Source organism: Larimichthys crocea, chromosome XV, assembly GCF_000972845.2.
Source record: "Larimichthys crocea isolate SSNF chromosome XV, L_crocea_2.0, whole genome shotgun sequence".
Classification (NCBI taxonomy): Eukaryota; Metazoa; Chordata; class Actinopteri; family Sciaenidae; genus Larimichthys; species Larimichthys crocea.
The window spans coordinates 10,469,048-10,493,034 of NC_040025.1; the positions used below are offsets into that span (position 1 = coordinate 10,469,048).

General features: G+C 45.8%; 1 protein-coding gene across 2 annotated transcripts in view; it reads left to right on the plus strand.

Moving 5' to 3' along the window:
* Nucleotides 1-23,987, plus strand: part of plxna2 (plexin A2) — a 160,747-nt gene that overhangs the window by 7,096 nt on the left and 129,664 nt on the right. For both annotated transcript variants that reach the window (XM_019273879.1, XM_019273878.2), the window contains exons 2-3: nt 16,780-18,115; nt 21,950-22,132. In XM_019273879.1, the coding sequence (XP_019129424.1) occupies nt 16,916-18,115; nt 21,950-22,132 (1,383 nt within the window). In that variant the 5' untranslated portion in view covers nt 16,780-16,915. The remainder of the gene's footprint in view (nt 1-16,779; nt 18,116-21,949; nt 22,133-23,987) is intronic.

Consider the following 23,987-nt stretch of genomic DNA (forward strand, 5'->3'; position numbering starts at 1 on the left):
GCATGTGTTTCTCTTACCAGATTGACCCATGCATGCTTTGCAGGTCGCTGTGTTTACATTAACTTAATTCCCTCTGTGCTTATTCTATTGAATTTTCCTCCTATGGGTTTGCAACACTCAAATTCCCTCATCGTGCACTGAGACTCGGTGACATGTAGATACCTGCGCCTACGCCGTCTTCTTTTTTTTGTTACTATTTCGCAGCGAGGTATGGCCTTATCTGTGCTGATGGCTGTTTTTTTTTTTTTTTTTTTTTAAGTGTGAGGCACTAGCCTTGACTCATCCTCAGCCCTTTCAGAAGAGAGGCGAAGGGAAGAAAAGGAATGGGTGGGAAACGTGGCCTTCCAAAATTCATTCCTGAGTGAGATAGTAAACAGTAAACCCTGGTTTTTGGAATCCGCCGTCTTGTTCCTTCTCTCGTGTACGCACACACACACGTCCTCTTGATAAACTTTTTCCACTGTTGTAGACCAAAGTAAACTGTGCTGAATTGATGATGAAAGACCTTGAAACTCCCACGACTTCAAAACATAAGATGTGGCCCGCTGTGGCATCTTATTTCCCTGAAATGTTGATAGAAGCATTAACGGCAAAAAGATATGACACAGAGAGACTTCTTACGGTGCATATTTTTGAACTTTTGAACGCTCAGGTCAGGTTTGCGGAAGGTACAGGGAAGGAAGGATCTCAGATGTGTCATGAAAGAAAGTTTGGTCTGAAGTTAATGCTGCCAGCACTCAACTCCAGACTCTTTATTTTGGCCCAAGGTGATTTATAGTGTCCAGGCCAGGGGGAAATGAATTCTCCCCTGGGATAACAGTTATGTTTATGCATGAATGCATGAGTCTGATCCACACAGTGAAACCAGTGGGAGAAAAAGGGATGAAGGGTACTTAAAAAAGGGAGGCAGCTTGTCACAGAGCCCACACAAAGTCTGTGAGGACGTGTTGCTCTCCTGGCAAAAACGTTAATAACACTTTATGAATGTAATTGCTTTTGTTGTTGATTTCTAACCTCGGCCTGAACTTTTAAGATTATAGCTTCGTGCACCATAACCATCCAGCTTTGTGGAATGTTTGGGAACAATAAATCCTGTTTTCCCTCTTCTGGGAGCCCGTCTTATCAAACGATATGAAGAAAATGGCCATTGTGTGTAACGCTGCACACACTAAGTCGGGCTACTGTAACAGCGTGCTTTCCGAATGACTGGTATTTGCGTCTGCCAGCCAAGCGTTATCAAGATGAGTCTATCAGAGAGGAAGTTGGACGTTGTTGTTGTTCACTGCTCTTGCCTTCCAGTGGCCCTTGCTATCAAAAGGGAAACACTGCATGCACTCAGTGCACAGCGGGAGGCAGACGCAGTATTCTGCCTCTGTCATAAGCAATGAAACGTGAAACATGACAACAGCATCCTCGTGTAACCCGCGACAGAAAGACGGGGAAATCATTAACATAGTGTTGATGTGATATCAACGCACGATCAAAAAATCTGTACATCTTTACACATCCGGCGCGATGTAGGTCAGAGGCGTCGTCTTTTTCTGTAAGCGTTCAAAAGAGAACGAGCATCTAAGACAATTATTTAGAGTGTGACAAGCCGAGCCTTTTGCAGCAGAGGACTTGAAATCCTCGTGTTGTTGTCCGTGAAGATGTTGATTAAGTATGACTGCTCTGAAACATTTCGCCTGCCTAAGGGAGGCCGAGGTAGAAGAAGGGAGGGAAGAGGTGGTGAGAGAGTGGGAAAGCAGGGGAGGGACTGGGCAGGTTTGTACTTGAAAGCAATGATTGAGCATCATTTCTTGTCTTAATCTGCAACAGTTAGAGATTTACACTAATGCTGATCCACACAGAAGGTGCATTCAAAGGTTATTTGACACCTTTACTGCTGCTACAGCCTCGATTTCTTTTACCAGACACATCTGCATTTCCTTATTCATCTCTCGGAGCTTGAAATTAAAAATGATTTTTTCTCCTCCTGGTTGCAGAAGGCATCTCTGAAGCTCGTAGGTACAGTGTTTACTGTTAAGTACTTTGCACAAGCCTCATTGCTTCTGCTGCCGCGAGCCCTCCCCCACGTTTCGCAGAGAACATGTTCAACCTGACAGGGGTGAATAGGTGAAGTGAATTTGCATTTTATTACAAACCATGCACAACGTTTCCAGGCATTTTTTTTTTTTTTTTTGCGAACATAATGTCGAATATAAACACTTTTGCTTTTGCCGGGTTTCAACTTCCCTAATGAATGTTTTTTTTTTTATCCACAAACACATATCGCCGAATAGGAGCGTTTGATCGTCATAATTAAGCACCCGTTTGAGTCTTTTCTCAATGTAAATGGTTTTATTCTTTGTTTCTTTTCCAGTGCTGGTGATTAACACGGCATACGGTGTCTCCTCAATCTCCTGCCTTTCATCTGCTTCCTCTTTTTCGGTTCTCGCCTGTTTGTTTGGGGGGGCTGGTTGGAAGTGAGAGTGAGCTGGCTGGAGGGATGCCAGAGGGGACTGGCATGTGTGCTTAGATGCTGGGAAATGTCAGCACATTTTCACATTCACCTGCAGTCTGGGACCTTCTTGCCTTCTGCCGTGCATTCTCAGACAAAAAAGAAAAGTTTGAAAACAGGAGGAGGGCAGCTAGGAGACATGTCATCGTTGAATAGGTCCAAGTTCTCACAAGAAGATTCTTAGTTAATGAGAGCACACACACACACACACTTCTTCTTACCACAATGTAAATTCTTCATGGTGCTTGTGTGCAGACATTGACAAGCCTTATAAAGGACACCTTGCCTTTGTTTATTCTGCCAAGGCTACAGCGCTCGTGGGTTGTGTCGTACAAAGCATTAGTAGCTTCGGTGGCTTAAAGTCTGAAAAGCTGAAATGTTGTGTTTCTGCCTGCCTGGCTCCCTGAGGCGCACAGAACACGTACAGAAGCTTTGTGTCAAGGTAAACAACCCCACCTCTCTCTTTGTACACTGATCTCGGACGCAAGCAATGAGGGGAAGAAAAAGGGAAAGCAAAGAAAGCAGAATCTAACTTGTAGACGGAAGAGAGACGGCGAGAGTGGGTTTTCCTGCAGGAGTCATTGTCACATTCATTCACAGCAGTTCTTTTTATAACACTACCGGAGGTACAAAAGGTGCCTTTTTCCTCACATGGCCTGAGAGCAGATCTGTTGTAACTTTTGGCAATGAAAGGTCTTTACTGGGAAAGAAAATGCGGCGAAATCGGCTCCGGAATAATGTCGCTAAGTGTATTTGTGGATGTATGCACGCAGGATTATCCGTGCTTGACCTGTACTACCATTGATAACTCATTTTATGGGCAGATGAAAGATGAGAATATCGGATGCATATGGCCAACAATCTAAAAGAAAGCCACAGTGAGTGCTTGTAAAAAAAACACTTTGCTCCCACAGGTCAATACATTGACCTTATGACTGATCGAGGTCAGGGATCACTCTGTAGTAGCGCTTAGAAGGCTTGTGAGAATGCATTGAAGCGTGGCCCAGCCTGTGGTGCAAAAAAAAACAGAGGAAGAAACAAGGAGGACTGAGTTTTTCACTCATGACATTGAGTCAGACAGGAAGAGAGGAGGAAGCTGGTAGGGAGGGACGGAAAAGGAAGAGGTAGAGGTATAACTCAGTGACGGTGTTTGCGCAGGGTTAGTTAAAGAAAACAAAGCGGTTGGGAGTAGCTGAGTAACTAACCCTGCTTCAGCATGCTGACAGGATATGCAGCTTATAGATGATCTAGGTGTGTGTGTGGAGGCGTAATACTCCAGACTAATGGGAAAACGCTCTCATTGACTCCTAGTCGGCCCCAGCCAGACTGAAACAGCGGTGAACCAACCACCAAGTGTCCTAATTAGCCCACTTCAGCATGTTAGTCTGCCCCAGCTGCTCTTATTTATGTTACTGATGAAATGCTGAATGGGGCTTTCTCCCCCCTCCCTCCTTCGTTACATTTTCTCGAGGGTAGCAAATAGTCGATTTTATCGTTTTTTTTTTCTCTTTCCTGTTATTGCACTTTTTAGCTGGAGCACGATTATATGTTTTGCTTACTGCTGATGCAGTTTACGGGGAGCGGTGGCGGCGGTGGCAGCAGCGTGGGCTGTTTTGTTTGGCTGAAAAAGGGGGTGACTGCCAAATACCCCTACCCCTGCTTTGCCCCCATCTCCTCGCCCGATCTAAGAAACGACAGAATGTGGTAGATAGAAGGAAATACTCGGGCTGCCCGGGCCGGCTGCCGTGTTTATGCTGACTCTAACGCGGGGCATCGGTTTCATCATATCCTCTGCCACAGCATACTTATCGTGGAGAGGTTTCGGTTACATCTCTCAATTGGATGGAGAGAGAGGGGGGCTGGCTCGCTCGCCGAAGCCTCATTTTACTGCTTCGCTAAAACCCGCGGGCCCGGCATGATCGCTTTTAAAGCAGTCAAGCCGCAGCGTCTCTCCCTTTAGCTTCATCATCTATGTGTGCGGTCTGAGGAAGAAAAAAAAGTTAATGCGAGGTAAAGGCCGCCACTGAGGAATTCAGATCGCCTCGGTTTGGCTCCGGTCCTACTGACCAAGCATGGGAACGTTCTTTTCTTTGATTTATTTTCAGTTATTATTGCTCTGTCTGTTCATGTTCTTTATTGCTCTCTCCTTTTCTCTTGATATTGCTCTTTCCCTCTCTCCCTTTCTTTATTGCTCTTTCTCTCGCCCCTCTCTCTTTTTTTGTCCGTCTGTCTTTTTGTTTCTCGCTCACATTTTGCACTGTGGGATCTGTCTTACTTCCTTAACAATGAAACAGATGTTAATTTGAATCATCTTACCGGCTGAGATTAGTCTTTGATCGAACCCTAATGCTCAGAAAGAAACTGCCCGGATTCGGAGAGAGGGAGGCTGTGCTGGTGAAAGTGATTTGGTGACTAAGGCTAAGGCCGGATACTCCACTGGAGAGCTGTTACACTTAAGCCCTTTGTACATGTGTTTCTCTTACCCAACATTTTACATGATGTGCAGTCAAAGCATTGTGAGCATTACACTCCATTTCACACTGGAGCTGGATTTAGACAAGTCTCGCTATGAATGTCAATGTTTCCCCCCCCCTCCTCCCTTAAGACCTACTTATGCGCATGCAAGTGTGTGTGATTACATCAATGACATGCTTTCCGGAGATCCGAACCCCTTCCGCTGGGTGCCTATATCAAGATGTAGTACAAGAAGAATACTGATGGACAGTCGTATGAGGCTCAGAGGCCACATAGAAAAGATGCTCTCCAGTGTCTGTCTTGAAGAATATGGATGGCCTGACTATCTCCCAGTTATATCTACAGCAGAGCAGGGGGACACATCCAGGAGCCCGTGGCCTGTGAAAATGAGTGCGATGCACTTATTCCCGGGTTCACTGATGTAGTGGACGGGCAGTAGTAGCTCTTCATACAGCTCTGACAGACTCGGAGCGGCTCTGACAGCCGGGAATCTAATGCGGTATAGACGGCGTACATCACGTCACGTCTATCTTATTTCAGACTTTTTTCTTGGTTCACCAAAAAAAGGGCAAAAACCTTGGGCCGGAGTTATCAAGCAAGAAAAGAAGCACACCGGCCGGGTAATATTCGGTGGTGACCAAGGTTTTTCTGTATTAAGGCCACAAAATATAATCCCAAGAAGTCCATAGGGCCATTTCTATTTTCCCCCTTCTGTCCCTGTGACTTTGAACATAATGAGTATTGGATCTCTTCCCCATCTCATCCTTTGCTGTCCTCAGTGCTTCATCACAGCGTCGTGGACGATAATGCTCGTACAAACGCTCTCTCTCCATCTCTTGTGTATTATGCAGTACAATGCTCAACCTTCACAGCTAGAGTGAATAATACCAAGCATTGCTATTACTCTGCCTAACATGCTATTTTTCATCATAGACCTTCTAGGTCACTGTGACATTTTTTTTTTTTTCCCTTCCACCTCTCCCACCTCCCCCGCTGCTCACCCCATCCCCACTATAAGCAGGTGTGGAGCGCTTTGTGCCACATGTGTAATAAATGGGCTTTACAGTCTTTTTGTGCATGTCTGTACTCTAGGGTACATGCTATATGTCACCGCTGTGAACTGTAGGTTTTTGCTGAGCTTGTATTTTTTTGTATTTATATATATAATATATATATATATATATATATATATAAGTTGGCCATTTTAAAGAGCATCCTTGTCAAATCATTTTGTCCTCGTGAGTTGTTGTGATTCACAAGCACAGTGTGTAATTTAGTAAACTATCTGATGCGTTTGGCTGAATTTATAGCAGTGCTGCTTTGTTGACATGCCTGCCTGCCCGGCTCACAGGAAACCAGCTAGTGCTGATTTTCCACCGTATCCCGGACCAGCGCTACATCCTGTACGGAGGTTTCACACGGAACAGGCCGGAAGGCATGCATGTGCGCTTCAGCACCGATACAGCAAGTCACTCAGTCAGTCGGTCATCCAGCTTTGGTCTCTGAGCTTTGTCCCATCCTATCCGATTCTGTCTTGTCCTGTCCCGGCATGACATTGGCTGCCTCGCCTCCCCCAGAGGACGATCAGGTGGATTCTTTTAGACATCCAGCATTTGCGAGGCTGAACTAATGCTTACTGCAGCGCTCGCTACTGTTTTATTATTCATATTCATTTTCAAGTCCCACTTGGTCTTGCATACAAATGTGGTGTAAGCTTTTCTCCGAGCTGTGGTCTGTGGCAGCAGTTTTGTAACTTTCTCTCACTATGTGCTAAATCTCTCCGAATTTTTTTAGGGGAAAGCGTTCCAAACCGGTCTGTGCTATTCTCAGAAGTTATTGCCCTATTGCCCATTGTTCTTTCAGAGAACATGTAACCAGTACATTATGTTCCGGTCAGTGAACCAATCGAATTCTTCCATCCTTATATGTTTATTTAAAAGTGCAGGATTGCTTAGTATAATGCTGATGGCTGCGTTCCTAAAACTGTGGCACATATGGGCTTTATCCAACCCCCTTTGCTGGCTGTTAAAATAACTGCTGTATATACACACATGGAGATGAGAGCCATTGTTCTGTTTTGTGGCGGGCAGTCTTCACGGGGGAAAACTGTACATTCTGCTTGCTAGGCATGTATCCTTCTGTGTGAGTAAGCACCCAATTTCCTCACCACATGCTGTTATTGCCTCTCATCCAAAGGCAGATTGGGCTAAGTAACTAGCCGCAGACTTGATTTTGTGGTGTTTTATCACATCTGATGAAATTAGAGGAGCCTCTACCAGTCTGAGGTAGAGAGAAAAAAGAAAGCAGGAGAGAGGCTCAACCCTTTGTAACTGTGTGATAATGCATCTGTTATATGTGCCTGAGCAGAAAGGGCCTGAAAATCGGCCCTAATGGTCCTCAGACAGGGTATTTGAGATGAAGGCACCACTATGCCCGGTGTCACAGTCTATCACAGTATTATATTTTATTTTATTGTATTATATTTTGTTATATTTATCATATTATATTTTATATACCTGTATTTAACCTCTGCCCTGTTTGAGCTCAGATTCTTATTTCCACTTGTGTGATTTTCCTTTTGTGCATATAGTCTGAACATTGTTGGCCTGACCCCTGAATTCCACCAGGCTTTACGCAGCCGTTCTAATCAACAGCCCACGTCAATCTATGCTTGACCCGGTGGGAAGCCAGACGCGGCAACGGCATAGAGAATTCGGCCGATTTTCAAAATAAAACACCCCATGCAAACAGCCAAAATTAATACAAATGAACTACGTAGAATATTTTCACATTTAGAAGCATATTAAGCACATGAAGCAGGGAAAATGAACAATTACTGAGCATAGAGGATGGACCAAAACAGTATTGCGACTGAGACGTGCATTGGAATTAGGAATTTCATTGCCAATGACTGAGTACTAGTATTTGGTCCTAGCAGATCTTGAACACAATCAGTTTCTTCACTCAAGCAAGCAATACAGCCAGCACATTACCTAGAATTCACTGTGTTACTTTACTGTAGACATGTCAAGATTATTTACCCGATTGCACGTGAAATAATTGTGAAACACAGTGCTCAGTGTTATCGTTGGCGCTGTGATCGGACACAGATCTTGTAAACAGTTCTTTCTTCATCCTTTCACATGACTCCTTATCTGTGCCGTTATTTCACAGAGGCCGTCTGGTTTCGGTCAAACTCTTAATATTTGGTCTTCTCTGACCCTTAATCGAGTTTGGTGAGAAGACGGAGCAACGGAGGACGCGAGGACAAGGCGAGATGTTTATTTTACTGCGCTCAGTCTGGAGGGAAGAAGAGCGGGTCATCGGGGGTTAGGCGGTTTTACTCCTCACAAGTGCTTCCATTGCAATAAGTCACAGTCATGAGTGTGAGATAAGCTCTGCAGCTACTGCTGACCCCCGGGAGCAAACTCCAAGTGGACTACGCGAACTGCAGTGGAGCCTTCGGAACTGAAAGAGCCATATCTCCAAGCCTCCTATGTGGCAGAGGGAAACCTGTCATGGCTGGAAGTGGAGTGTTTGTTTATGCGGTCTTGCAGTGTTTGTCAAAGTGTCAGTGAAGGAGCGTGGCTGGCTGTAAACATCATTAACCCGGCGGAGAGAGTCCCAGAGAGAAAAAAATAAATAAAAAACTGTCTGCTGTCCTGGATGAGCGTGAGATATTATATCGGCCGCATGCATGCTGACACAGACAGAAAAGACAACAACTTGTGTGCAAACACACACACACAGACACACACACACACACGCCAACTGCAGCTGCAGACATCATTAGACAATCACATGACAGCTGAGATGAACAGATGACTGTCTCCTGCTTCACTCAGTAGACTGAAAACTGGGATTTAACTCCGTCTAGTGTATAGTTTTTTTGTTTCTGTGCCAGTGGCACGCACACTGCCAGAGAACTGTTCCAGGATTTAGAGTGTGTGAGTGTGTGTGTGTGTGTGTGTGTGTGTGTGTGTGTGTGTGGAGGGGGTGGGGTCACACATATTCTACTGTCATGTTAATTGCATTGACAGATAATTGATTTTAGCATGGATAGAGCTACAGCTGGCCGCTCACAGTCACATGTGTGGTATGACTTCAAAAGTCACGCTGTCACTGTTACAGAGTTAGATCACAGCGCTGCTCCGTCGGTACTGTATCATCATCACACACACCATCTCCTTTTCAGCCATGTGGCAATCCACAGTGATCTTTTCCCTTGTTTTTGATGGAGGACTGCGTCTCCTGCTATGTTTTTCAGTGCCAGCCCTGGAGTAGCATCATCCTCTCAGCCCGGCGTGCGATTACAGAGCTAGACCGGGGCCTATATCATATGGTCTGTAGATGAAAACAGTAGCAGAAGAAATTGAAGGGATTACTTTGACTGACAGGATTCCTATTTTTTTTTTTTCCCCAAGAAACTCTTACGTAACCATTCTGGATCCTGGCTGGTGTCTGCTGAGTGAAATAACAGGTCTCGTTGTGTGTAATGATCACATAGAGTATACATTTAGACCAAAATAATAGTAGCATCTGTATCTTTGTTCACCCTTTTTTTTTGTCTAAGTGTGTCTCCTCCTTCCTCTCCCTCTTTGACCACCTCCCCTCTCTCTCTCTGTCTCAAGTGTGCCAGCCAGGCTGTGTAAATTTGCTCCAGATAATAGCGGACGCACCGTGCCAACTCCTAAAGTTGTGGCTGCAACGGCTTGTTACCCAGCTGGAAGAATGGTTACATGGCTCCCCTTCCTTCCTTCCTTCCTTCCTTCCTTCCTTCCTTCCTTCCTTCCTCTTTTTTCATCTTTCCCACACAAACTCATACTGAGAGTCTTCCTTCGTCCTTCTCGCTCACTTTCACAGACCATCACTCACTGTTTTCTGTCCCCTTATCTCAGTTTCTCTCTCGCTGTACTTTATAGTTCGCCTTCCTCCTTTTCCTCCAGCAGTAGTCGCTTTGGCCACTGAGCCGTGCTCCAGCACGACTCCGATCTCCCGATGAGACAAATCATGAAGCATGGTGTGGGGGGAGTGAGTGAATGCGTAAGGGATATATGTGGCTACTGAAATGGAAGCCATTTTTTTGTGATGCCATCTTCTTCATTAGTCCGCCTCTGTGAACCTGCAATGTTTCACACACACACACACACACACACACACACTTTCTATTAATCTCGTGCATTTCACTCCCTCGCAGAGCGGTTTTGGCGGATTTGGTATGATTATTTGACAGAAGGTTCAGCCCATCGGTGTCCTCATCCTGATTGGGTAACTCCACGCCAAAGGTCAGAGTCCATGCTTTGTTTGGCCCCGAGTGCAGCTGCAGGCAGATAACACCTCTGCAGGGAGAGTCTGTTGATAAAGAAAGCAAATACATCTACACAAACCAGCGTGCGGTGACGCACACTCTGGTAATGCCGGTGCACACACACACACACAGATCGTGCTGTGGCCTGCCCTTGTTTGGGTTAACGTCATCTGTATCTTCTTGGCTCGGCCGCCCTCGCCGTGGCTAGTCGTCTCTTTTTCTGTTCAACTCTGCGGCGCGTTAATGACCTGGAGTTTATGTAATCTGATTGCGGCCGAGCCAGAACGAACTGAGCCGTTCATTCATCTCATTCCAGTCTACTCCACACAGGATGCACAATTGCCTGCTCGTTCAGACCAATGCCCCTCTGGCTGTCCTTTTGCACCTGCTACCTGGTGTACCAGCCAATTCTTGAGTTGGTCCAAGTCCATTTGTCTGCTTCAACAACTTTTAAATGTTCCGTAAGATTCGGCCCGGGGGAAGAAGCACGCTCAGATCTGAGAAATGTGATGTCACATCCCCATATACAAATATGGAGACAATACATAATGCACGCCTTCAGCAAAACAAGATCACAGCCCAAAAAAATGATCAGCTGCTGTAGCTTTGTCACATCCAATCTCACTTTAAAATTCCTTTGGATGGCAGGAAACACAGCTCATGATCTTGAATGCCTCGTATCCATACATCGACTGTCTTTAATAATTCATATAAACATGATCCATTTTCAAATTCAGCATCCACCGAAAAACACTCCAGAGGTACTTCACCTTTCATGTTGTACAACTGCATTCCCGTGCACACGGCTTTCATTACAGCACGATATCGACTCGCAAAGCGACAGAATCGCGTCGCCAACATGCTTCAGGAATACTTAAGGCCCTACGATTTGATCAAATCTGTACGGCGTCAATCAAAGAGCCCGGTTCAGTTCCAATCCGTACGTGAGCTGAGGTGAGATATCTGATCCCGCGGCCTCCTGTGACATCTCCGCTCTGTTTGTTGTCTTCGCCCGCCGAGGATTCCCTCTCCTCTCGCCGAGGCCCCCCTTTTACAATTTAGATTTATGGAAATGCCTCCTAATAGAAAGCTGCCTTCACAGGATGACAGACAGCGATGATGAGGCGCACGCCGCATAGCTACTGGTAGTTGGGACTGCCTGCGAAGATCACACCTCAGGATTCAACCTGCGGTTTAATAGGAAAAGTACGCGGGGGCTGTTGGTTGTGTCAGCAATAACAAGGATTGAAGAGAGGAGGGTGGGATAATTTATGAACGACTGTGCTGGATGTGCGTCTGGGTGCCTTTGTCTATATGTACACACGGCTTTGATCGTCGGTGCGGATGTGCATGTCTGAGCTCGTACAAGTGAGCCAGTGTGTTTTGAGGAGGTGGCGACTGTGGGAGGGGAAACAAAAATCATTAGAATAACAATGACATTGTAATCTCTCGGTGGATGTCATAGGTTTTAGGCATAATACCAGCGTGTGTTTGTTCAAACAGAGTATGAAGTGGGAGCGGTGGGGGGTTCAGAGACAGGGTTAAAAGGGAAAGATTAGAAACACGTGCCCCTGTTTGTATTCAGGGATAAGCAGCTACGCCGAGGCTCGACTACTCCTCTGTCACGATGACACGCTTCTTTTTTGTGTGTCTTGAAACGTGCGTTTTTAATAATCCCGTCATTGTAGTAAAGCGTCGGGATGAAGTGCTGCGACTGTTTTCAATTGGCGCAATTCAGTGAAAGGCAATCGAAGGCCTCTAAACTCAGACGGTCATGATGAGCAAGTGCACTGATACAGGTCACTAATAAAGATAGTACTATTAAACCACTGGATGCAAAGTGCTCTGTTCGAGTGCCCTTGGAGCTCATGCTTAATCACGGGAAAGCGTGCATTAATTCACCGTGCACCACTAAATTATTTTTGCTGTATCAGAGCCTAGCAGGTATCACGACTAAAGATGAACAAAAACAGTTCATGCCATCGATTTAAATTGGCAACAGCAGCGTTTGCACCGTTCTGCGACGCTAAAGTCAGAACTATTTTCTTATTTAGGATTTGGGTCCACCACAGTGACGGAATTTTGAATCCATGAGGCGTAACTGACTCTCTCCAAACACCGCAGCACAGGAAACCAGACAGAGCGCAATGATAACAGTAACTGAACGTCGCGTGGTTTCGGAGGGTGTCATACCTCTACTTTGCTACTGTGTGATTTCCTTGTGGTTGCTGGAATGGAAGTATGGATGGATGCAGAAGAGATGTGTGGAGTTTTCTTGGAAGCTGACGGATGGAGCTGGCACCGGAGCAGAGAAATCCATTTCCCATTGAGACAAAAGAATGTATAAATATAACTCCAGCTCAACAACTCAAGATGCCAGCGAGTCCTCCCATTATCTCTGCTCTTGATAGCAGCAGAGAGAGGGAAAAGTAATGAACTAACCTCTGCTGCTAATCGCTTTTTTATAGGCTCCTATAGAAAAAGATCTCCCTTTTTAAGGAAGATTAAACTTTCTCTTTTTGCTGTGGAAACGGCCACATTAACTCAAAAGCTTCCCACGCAGCGAGCAAAACACTACAAAATCTGAAACCTTTTACTTTTCTTGACTAGCTGGTTTGTTTCTGAATTTTGTTCCAAGTTGTCTCTTTGATTTGTAGCGTATCACTTTTTACGTAAGCGTTTAGATTTCACGCTTCACATTAATCAGCCGGGGAATAACACATTAATCCAAGGCATGAAATTATATCTCCCATTTCCCTTTCCCATCCGACAACAATGGATTTACCGCCGTAAACGGATTTTGGTTTATGTTCTTTATCTTTTGCAATACAATTGCAGTAAATATGAATTTAGGAGATCAAGCAAATTTGGCTCTATTGTTAAGGAGCTTAGTATGAGGGGACAAAAAAAAAAAAAAAAGCAGAAGACCTGCTTCCTATTCGAGGTTGACAGGTTCTTCTCCAGAGGCCACTTCCCGAAGCCTGTTCTCGCCTGATTCAGTTTTCTGGCTGCTGCGCTGCCCTCGGGCTGTTGTGTCCACAATCCTCAGTGATGGTTTGCATTTTCTCCTGTCCTGGCCTCCTTGCTCATTCCTTCTGTTGCTCTTTAGCGTCTATTCACGAGATAATCGGCCACAATGCAGCTCCCCTTTGACCACGGTTGGCACGGCCAGCGACCTGGTGGGGGTAAATCTGCAGCATTTTCAGCACAGAGATCCACAACCAGCCACAGTGACAGAGCACAGGGCAGCCAGTGGGACCAGTTTGTCTAACAAGCGTGTTTAGAAGCAGCCTGGATGCCATCACAGTGTTTTGTGCGCCTGACTATTCATTATGAATGGAAAGTTTAGCAAAAACTGTCTTTTCTCCGTCCTGTGATCACAGCTTGCGTGTGTGCTGGGATACAAATGCTTTCCTGTCTCTCCTGACTTCTCTGCCTACCATGTCTGCCAAAGCGATCATCAGATGAGAGTTAAAATGGAAATGTACTGACAATGACCATGATATTTTGAGAGGGTTTTATTTTTTTTGGCATTTCTACATCCTTATGTGATGTAACGCACTGAAGCAGCTGACAGTTTGTCATCATGCCCGTCCGTCTGTCTTCCTCAGCGCCATGACCACAGTTGTGACGCATCCACAAAGTGAACTTATTTCGGAACTAGGACTTTACTCTTGTGTTTGATGTCGTCTGAGTCATACAGTTGTTTATTGCTGATCTGGCATGAAGTCAGCGGGAAATTTCCAACGGCGCTGACTTATACTGGCAATTAAAATGTGAAAACGCTGTTTTCATTCTACCTCAACCGTAATTCTTTTTACTACCAACGCAGTCATGCCCTCTTCTGTTTCTAGGTCAGTAGGTAACTGTGTTTTAAGTATGAATCATTCCTGGTTGTATTTATATGTTAATTTCCTTCTCGGTAATTCTGACTCCTCATAAACAAAAGAGAGACAGGGCTTTGAACTCAAGAGCACGAGGGCTGATCCGGTGTTGTTCTTATTCTTTTCAAGTCGACTCCTCAGCTGCATGGTACAGAGAAAGTCTCTGTCAAGTACAACAAAGAGGTGGTCATGCAATCAGCTTAAACAAAGACTTCATTCCCTCTGTTACCCAAAACAATATGAATGGATAACCTTTGTGGAGGCTTTTTATTTACACCATTCACTCAAGTCTCTTTCTCTGCCTGTGCAGCTGTTGGCACAACATGAGGGAGTACCGCATATATTTCCTTACAATCACTGTGGAAGAAGAGTGAAATAAAAAAAAGAGAGACACGGAAAAGATGGATGGGAGTAAATGTTGTATACGCATATACGATTAAGGGGTGGGGGGTGTGGCAAAATCTCTAAAGGGCAAAAGGCTGCGGGGCTTGAGCAAAAAGCCGGCTCAGCAGGAGGCTGATTATACCACCAAAGGGATCCACTTTGCACATCTAGCATGTACAAACTCAAACAAAGGAGCATGGCAGAGCACAGGCAGCTGAAAGTGAGGGTGGGGGTCTGGCCCTCGCCTCGGCAATGGCACTTTTATGACCATGCTAATAAAGTGCTCCCGGGACGGAGCACCTCCCACACCTCTGCCTGCGCACACGCCAAGAACAGCTTGACTGGGCCTTAGGACCTGTGTTTATGGACACATGGATCAATACACTCCCTAAGGGTCTATATTTAAGTCTGAGCTGAGTAGCGTACCCGTTGATCACGGTGGGGGGGGGAGGGAGGGTCCCCCAAGATGGCCATTACCAGATTTGGACGCGGGGTCTATGAAAGGCCAGTCACGGTTCAGAGGGAATCCCAAATCGACTCTGCAAATCAAACCTGCCTTGTAGTAGTAGTGTGTGATGTGCGGTATCTCTTTGTAGCGCTCGTTAATTCAAGACGCAATCCTTGATTATTCCAGCCACATCGTTCACCCTTGATTTTTTTCTGTGCCCTCACTGCTGGAAATGCAAATCTGGAGCGTGACAAACGATGTAGGGCCGTCTCTGACACGTCCAAGCCCCTGGCGTCCCCATGTCGCTCCCCAGCTTACCTCCTCCAGCTCCACAGTAATTACCCTTGTTGGATCGCTACGCCTAATCATACTTGATTTTGGGATGCACTGCCATTGTCTCCACTTGTTAGCCCCTCACACTGCTTGGTTCTGATAGAGTACACTGATAATACTGAGGGAATGAGGCACACACACACACATACACATACTGTATATTCTGGTGTTTTTAATAAGGGGAGCTGTGTACACATCTAATACCGAGGCTGATTCATTTAAAGATGATTATTGTGCCGCCGGTGATTAATCCCTCTACGATCTGATCATGCTGACAGGAGATAAACAGGACAAAAGGATTTAAAAAAAACAACAGATATGTTCAGAAAAGAATAATTAATAGATTCATATTCTGTATAACATGCCCCTTAAAGAGCAGAGAGCAACGGTGGGGTGAGGGGAGGGTGGAAGTGGCTCCCAATTTGTTCTCACTTTGTTCCAGTAATAAGATCCAGGCCTTCCTTTCCAATGGATGAGATAATTAACTCCTGGGGACAGACTGCACAGAGCTCCGTCTCATGGTTTATGGCATGTGGAGGGATCTCTGCAGCCCAGGCTGAGCATGGTTAATGCGCAAATTGCAGACTTTGCTTGATGTATGTTTTCACAGATAGATATGGAAAGGGCACAAAAGATAGGGCTGTTGGTTGATGGGTTGTAGTCGGAGTAAAAAATGAGGGAGGGTGTAGAATGTAGAAATTAAATGAGGCGGCCGATGTTGGAAAAGTGCACAGGACTTTCAGCTGTGTGCTTTTGTACCTAGTATTTATTCATATTAGATTTTTATGAAGTGTTGCTTTCATAGTTGTAGTGTAGTCACAAATAAGACTGTCATCATAATGTTTTCATTCATTATTGCTTTGTTTTATTGGAAAAGATATAAAAGGGCAAATTTTAAGGCCTTACTTTATGTACCATGCTAAATGAATGAACACGCTAAATTAGATATATTCTTAATCAAACAGTGTTTCAAGACCTTGGATGAGTTTAAATAAATTATCAACAGATCTTTCAGCCTGATGAGTCATTGCCAAGTGCCCAAGTCTTTATGTGAAATGAGTCTCTGGGCAATGCCTGTGCTAGATTTTGTTCTGTTCTTAGAAACCACTTGCTCAGTGTGTGACAGCAACAGCGGTAGTATGAGTCAGGTCAGGCTAATTTCCGTTTGCTGTGACCTGCCTCTCTTTTCCTACATTGTCCCGCCGTGTCCAGCAACTCCTTTGGAATGCGCACCATAATGCTTTCCGTCAATTGTCTTTTTAGACCTCCACTCCTCTTCTTCACAGCTCATTGCGGCGCTGAGAGCAATGAACTTTGACCTTTTTTCGAGCAGTGAAATCCCTAATGAAGCGCCTTTTTCCATTTGGTCATGTGTTTCCTTTTCTCGGATCTGTGAGTCACGCTGCGATATCTTAACGCCTCTTCTCTTTCTTGTTTTCTTTTCCAGAAACATGTGAAGAGCCTCGCGAGGATTTGACCTGCAAGTTAGCCTTCAACAACAAAAAGGCCAAGGTCTCCTCCCTTCTTCCTCCCTCATCCATTCTCTCTGCTTCCTCTGCAGTTTCCTTGCAGGCCCGTTAAACATGGTGGGCCGGCGGGCAACACGCAGGACTTTATCACCTGACCCTAAAGTAGGAGCTACAGCCACTCTGCTAGGCTTCTGGTTCTTAGTGATACCAGCCCTGTGCAGTGGGCAGACATTCACTAGTTTCCACCCTGAACGTCGGGACTGGGTCTTCAACCACCTGACTGTTCACCAAACCACCGGGGCATTATATATTGGAGCAGTCAACCGTGTGTACAAGCTCTCAGGCAACCTGACCCTCCTTGTTTCCCACGATACAGGCCCAGAGGATGATAACAAGGCCTGCTACCCCCCTCTGATTGTCCAACCCTGTTCCGAGCCCCTTGTCTCTACCAATAATGTCAACAAGCTTCTCCTCATTGATTACTCCCAAAACCGGCTGCTGGCCTGTGGCAGCCTCTACCAGGGTGTCTGTAAACTCCTCAGATTGGACGACCTCTTTATCTTAGTGGAGCCCTCCCACAAGAAAGAGCACTACCTCTCCAGTGTCAACCAGACTGGGACAATGTATGGGGTCATTGTGCCTTCACAGGGCCAGGATGGCACCCTTTTTATTGGCACAGCAGTAGACGGAAAACAGGACTACTTTCCTACCATCTCTAGTCGAAAGCTGCCCCGTGACCCCGAATCATCTGCTATGCTTGACTATGAATTGCACACTGACTTTGTGTCCTCCCTCATCAAGATACCCTCTGACACCCTGGCTCTGGTCTCACACTTTGACATCTACTATGTTTACGGCTTCGCCAGTGGCAGCTTTGTTTACTTCCTGACCGTCCAGCCTGAGACGCCAGAGAACAGCATGTCATCGAGCGGCTCCACCAGTGACCTCTTCTACACTTCTCGAATTGTCCGCCTCTGCAAAGACGATCGAAAGTTCCACTCCTACGTCTCTCTCCCCGTTGGCTGTGTGAAGAACGGCGTCGAGTACCGGCTACTGCAGGCCGCCTACCTCGGCAAGCCGGGCCGCGTTCTCGCCGCCTCGCTCAACATCAGCGCCCAAGACGATGTGCTCTTCACCATCTTCTCCAAGGGCCAGAAGCAGTTCCACCGCCCGCCAGATGACTCAGCGCTCTGCGTGTTCACCATCCGAGACATCAATGCACGAATCAAGGAGCGCCTGCAGTCCTGCTACCAGGGAGAAGGCAACCTGGAGCTCAACTGGCTGCTTGGGAAGGATGTGCAGTGCACCAAAGCAGTAAGTTACAGTGATATGCGCCGATTAAGAACATGTTCTTTCATACATCATGCACTTCTTACTCATTTACAGTATGGAAATGATTATGACTGAAGTATGCCTTTTCATTGTGGTGACATTTCCATTATCCATTATCGGACAGAACAATCAGGGGTCCAAAAGTGCTGTTACTGGGAGATGTAAATTTACACAGTCTAATAGTCAGAACATTAAACAGTAAGGGGATGTCCAAAGCTCCTCAATGAGCCTTGAAACCACAGCGTTCAAAGTTTTGAGGGCGTGTGCTGCAATGAAAATAAACACGGTAATCATCGGGAAATTCTTTTGACTGCCTCGGGTAGTATGCTCCTTGTTAACGAATAATTTAAGCACAGCGTGCAATTATGTCAAACTGTTTCGTTGCCCTGATATCAGGGAAAATGATCTATCGAGCTATTTCAATGACAGATCATCATAAATTAGAGAATATGTACTTTTCCTCTTAAATAAACATGTTCTCTATTTGTACAGCGAGGAAAAAGTAGCCGTGGTTACCCCGCTTCTGATGCCAACATAGATCACACGCCGGTCTATTTCTTCTGAAGCCCCCAATTATGCTATAATACAAGGCCACGCGTCTGCTACATGTTGTGAAGTAGAATTAAGTTTCTTGATTTTCCCTCATTCCCTGGAGAACACCGTCCTCTGTGCTTTCATTCTGTAATTGCTTATAGGAATTTAAGAATATTAAGAATTAATGATTAGTTAAGTGTGCGACTAGTCAGTTACAGTGTGTGTGCGTGTGCATGGGTGCTGTGTGTATAGGAAAGGCTTGTGAACGCTGAGTGTGTCTGAGATGAGGCTATGGCGTAGGTCTTAATGTATTTTTAGATTTAATGATATCCTTATCCTGACAATGATGAGAGCCACTGATCTGCTTTCCCTTGATGCTAATCCCCCCAGGTCACTCAATTGACCACTCTTATTAAAATCAGTAAATTCCCCATTAGCACAGTGTCAGAGGTGATTGTCAGGAGGAGGGAGACATTATCTCCAACTAGCACCGTTGGGTTTTATTAGCTCCACCGAGGAGGCGGGCGGCGGCGAGGTTGGAAGTAGGAGAGTAGGCGGAGAGGAGAAGAAATGGTGCGATATGTCGGTGACAATCCTGAGGTTGGGAGGCTTTCTATCTGCGGGAGCTCAAATTAGAACCCTTTTTCAGTTTCCTTAGACAAACCCCAATCATCTCAGTGTGCTCTGAAGGGTGCCAGCCATTACCTGCAACGCCGCACCTCCCACTCCATTCTCTAGGCATGCACTGCCAATAACGCTCAGCTCTCCTTTCACATTATACACCGCGGATACACGAGCCTTGTGTGTGTGTGTGTGTGTGTGTGTGTAGCCACGGAGATAAGAAGATGTAAAATACAGTCCTTAAGAGCGTGTTTTCATGCTCATTGAACAGCCAATAAATCCATAGTATAATATGGATTATGCAGATGGATGTCAACGGATGAGGAGCTCTTAAAAGTAGCCGGTGCACTCAAAGCAGAGAACCTTTAATGATACCCCCAGCTCGGCACCTCCTCTCTTGCAGATATTTCACTGCGTGTAAGTTTACATGCAAGACCAAAGCTAAGGCTGGGAATGGAAAGTGAGGCTGAGCCAGGGGATTCAGACACAGCAGCCAATCAAAGATTTATCACCCAGCCGTCCAGCCTTCTGCCATCTGGAGATTCACACCATCTCTATAGACACTCCCAGGGAGGAGAGCCATGATGGGATTCTTTCTGTATCAGGCTGTGTGTGTGTGTGTGTGTGTCTGTCTCCGACTAACACTATCATCCTGTCTTGGTTTTTGCTCCTGCCCCACCGACTAATTAACCACTCGTGAGAGCAAAGGGGAGTTAGTATTGATAAGACTAATACAGCCTTGGGAGAGAAAACTCTGCCAGTAGATATTCTGTCACATCTAATTCATCCTTCGTTCAAATTCCACACCAAATTGAATTTATGTCATTGTTCAACACGATTATATCATCTACAGTTGAAGCAGACCTGTGTAACAACAGTTTTTTTTTTCCCCAGCACAGATTAAATATTGTGCTCAATTGTGAGTTATTCGATAAGGATTAATCACACAGTCTATTTTTTGTCTCTTTAGAGATAACCAGTGTAATCTGTATCATGAGAAACAGACTGAGACGCGGTAAATCTACATTTCTTTAGGAGATCTGTGACAAGGCGGGAGGGGGAAAACAAACACACACAAAAAAAAAAAGGTGGAGAAGAAAAACTCAACCACATGGACTCCGGGGGGGATTTGGCTTTGCTTGCCAAGTCTACTAAGCGTACATCATCTAAACAATCTAGATATAATCAGAACCAAGTGCTCTGGAGCCCAACAGACCATATGTGGACTAGCTGCATGCATTTGAAGAAGCAGCTATCGATAAGCCAAAGTCTGGAACTCACGGCTGTTTTTTTTTTTTTTAAGATAGCTGTTCGCTCTCCCGTCTGATTCATTCTGTGTGTCCGTGTCCAACCAGCACGTTTAAAACAAGCGTTACACACTTATATACGGCACATTTGATTTTATTACCGGCGGAGACAAGAGTAATGTAAGCTTACATGGATTTCTTTTCTTGTTTGGTTAAATACTGCAGTGGAGTACCCTGTAGCACTTCTGCTGTGCTATTTTTGGCCCAAGCAAATAAAAGGAAATGCCATAAAGCGGAGGGGCGGAGGAGGGGGGGGCGTGCCCGCCTATAAGAGCAGAGGCGATTATTCCCCGTCAGCGTTATTGCTTTTACTCCACTCGTGAAAATCTGCGTACTCGAGTACTGAAAAGGTTTTTACGGCCGCTGGTGGGTTGTGCGAGGCTGAGCTGCCTCCCAGAGTGGGAAATGTCACTCAGCGTAGTCGGCGTATACCATTTCTGACAGCGACGGAGACAGACGGGAGAAAGATATAGTGACAGAAAGAGAATTAATGAGTTGGAGTCGAAGACTGCTGTGTGTGTGTGTGTGTGTGTGTATATATTCAGAGGAGGAATAAAATAGAGTTTGTGAGGAAAGGACTATAGGATATATACATGGGAGGCATGCCGTGTCTCAGGCTGCCTGGCCGTCTCACTTCACTCCACATGGCACTTTGAGGCCACCGCCACTCAGACTGTCCCAGTTGACCTGATTCAACACCAGGACCACTGCCCTGCTCCTCACTCACTGCTTCCTCCTATCTTATTCGAGATAGACTTCACTCTGGGCGATTCTCGTAAGTTATGCACACTACAATCACGCCTAAATTGATTCTTTTCTAATGAAGGGGTGAATGCACTTCATTGCAGCCTCTTAGTTTACATGTATATTTCAGAGCTGCACAGTTATCCTGCAGTGTGTCTGCCGGCGTACGTAGTTATCATGCAGTGCGTGTCTTCCTGCCCGAGCTGTGATGATAGGCCAGGGTAATGAGCCACGGTGAGAGCAAGGTGGGGCTCAGTCAGGCGGAGCTGAAACATGTCTGCCAAGTGGAACAGAAAGGCAAACGTTTGTCTGGCCGGAAGGCTCGTCCGTGCACCTCCACCTCGCCCTCCACCTCTCTCTCTCAGACTCACCCCTCATTTCCATCTCTGACATCGCCACTCTCTCCACAACTTTGCGTGACTCTCCCCTCCTTCTGTTTCACTCTGTCACCTTCATCTTTCCTCCTTACCGAGCTGTCTTCTTTTATAATAGTCCGTGTCTCAGCATCTCTGCCCTCCACCTCATCCGGTGCATCTCACTTCAAGGGTTTCTATAGTTTTTTATCCTTGTACTCCGAGCTATAACATTTGTTTTTCTTCTCTGTCTGCAGCCGGTGCCCATTGACGACTCTTTCTGTGGCCTGGACATCAACCAGCCGCTCGGTGGTTCTCAGCTGGTGACCGGTCACACTCTCTACACCGAGACTCGAGACCGCATGACTTCCGTCACCTCCTACGTCTACAATGGCTACTGTGTAGCCTTTGTGGGCACCAAGAGTGGACGTCTAAAGAAGGTGAGTGCTACGCCTACTTTCCCCTCCTCTCGCCCGGCAGTTAAAGGCCTGTTGTTGGAGATTTCTGCTCACTTCATCACTGTGATACATAAGGACTCGGGCTGTCCAGTGGTCCATGGGGCACAGACACTGTGAAGTGGTCCTATTTCTGTGCAGATGGATCATGGTCACAGGGAAACGTATCTCCTTAATATTTAATGCTTGCTGTCAAAGCGTCTGAGAGAGGTAATGGCGATGGCTAGCTCACTGTAGTGGTCATTACCAGTTTCCCTGTTAAGTGAGCTCCAGTGTCGCAATGTTGAATAACCCGCGCCGGCCCATTAATTTTAATAGGCACCTTTCTGCCCGTGGCCCACTGAGAGGCAAAAGAGGGAGCGGGCCCGTGCACTAAACCTTCTAGTCTTGGTTAGAGAACACGGACGCTGCAGAGGGTTAAGGGTTGCTGGCCAGTTAATAATGATAGATTTCACACTGCAGCCACAGGAAACAAGGTATTTGATGAGATTTCTGGGTGGCAGGATTGAACGGCGAGGAAAAGCGAGTGCAGTACTCTGGGTTTGGATGATATGAGGAGTGATATTGTCAATCAGAAGTGTCTGCGTTTTGCTGTTTAATTTAGAAGAGGAGCTCTTTTTGGCTCTGACCCTCGAGAGCTGACACTTCTATAGCCTATATATTTAATGTTTTAAATGTAGATGTTATGTGTTTGCGTGGGCGCTTTGTGTTACAGTAGTCGTTTGCCTTGCATACTGATGGTTGGTTCTCGGCTGCATTTAGACAGCTGGTTGAAGGATTTGTCGGTATTCACTTGGCTCCTCGTCGCATGGGGGTGCCTGTTTGAGTGACAGCAGGAGTGTGTCACAGGGCCGTAACTGACTCATACAGCCGCCCCCCCCCCCCCCCCCCCCCCCCCTCCTTCTAACAGCAGCTGCACGGAGCTCAGTGGAAGATTTTTGAACGGAAAGAGAGAGTTGCTAAAAAACCCATTTTGATACCTCTTTTGGCAAGTTCTTTGTTATTTCGAAGCCTGGCAATGCAACACAAATGGTGTCGGCCTGGGTTATTTTGGTCTCCGTCTATTCATAATTAAATGAATACACCAATAAGGCTGTGGTTGAGAGAATATTCATTCCATGTAATCCCCTGTTTGAGCTGTTTAATAATTTACTACCTTTTTCCTACTTGCTTAAATTAGATGAGACAGTAAAGAGTGTTTTCCTCACTGTGTTGCTTGCATACTGTGTTTATCTCCCCAGTTCTTTCCACACTCTTGTCTGTAGCCGCCGCCACCGCCGCCGCCCTTCAATCCATGCAAAACAGCCTTTGCGTGCTGCTGTGTACTTAGGCTCGCTCCTCAGAGGAGCATGACTGTAACCACAGTAACGCCAACATGGGGGAGGTAATAACCAGGATATGAGTCGGGCACCTAGAGAATGGGTACCATGGTCTAGTAGTCAGAGCGGAAAAACCTGATCCACATGACAACAGAATAAGGTACCAATAGCACTTGCGCTAAGAATACATTAGCAAACTCCCCTGTAATGAGTATTTGTTGTCATTCTAATTAGTTATCAGCCTCTCACTGTGGGGTAGCCAAGATGAGAACATGCATTTCTGGTGGAATTACTCTGAATATTTTGTGAATACCAAAAAAATGAACACTACTCCTCAACATGTATTTTATGTATGAGAGCATGCACATGTCACGGCCAGTGAGACGTATTTAGATTGACAGTTTTCACCACTGTTTGAAATCGTGCGGTTAGAAGAGGAGCTGTCACCGCTGTGCCAATATTTGTATGCATGTATGTTATTGGACGAGGACTAGTTGTGATTTGCATGCTTGCACGAGTTA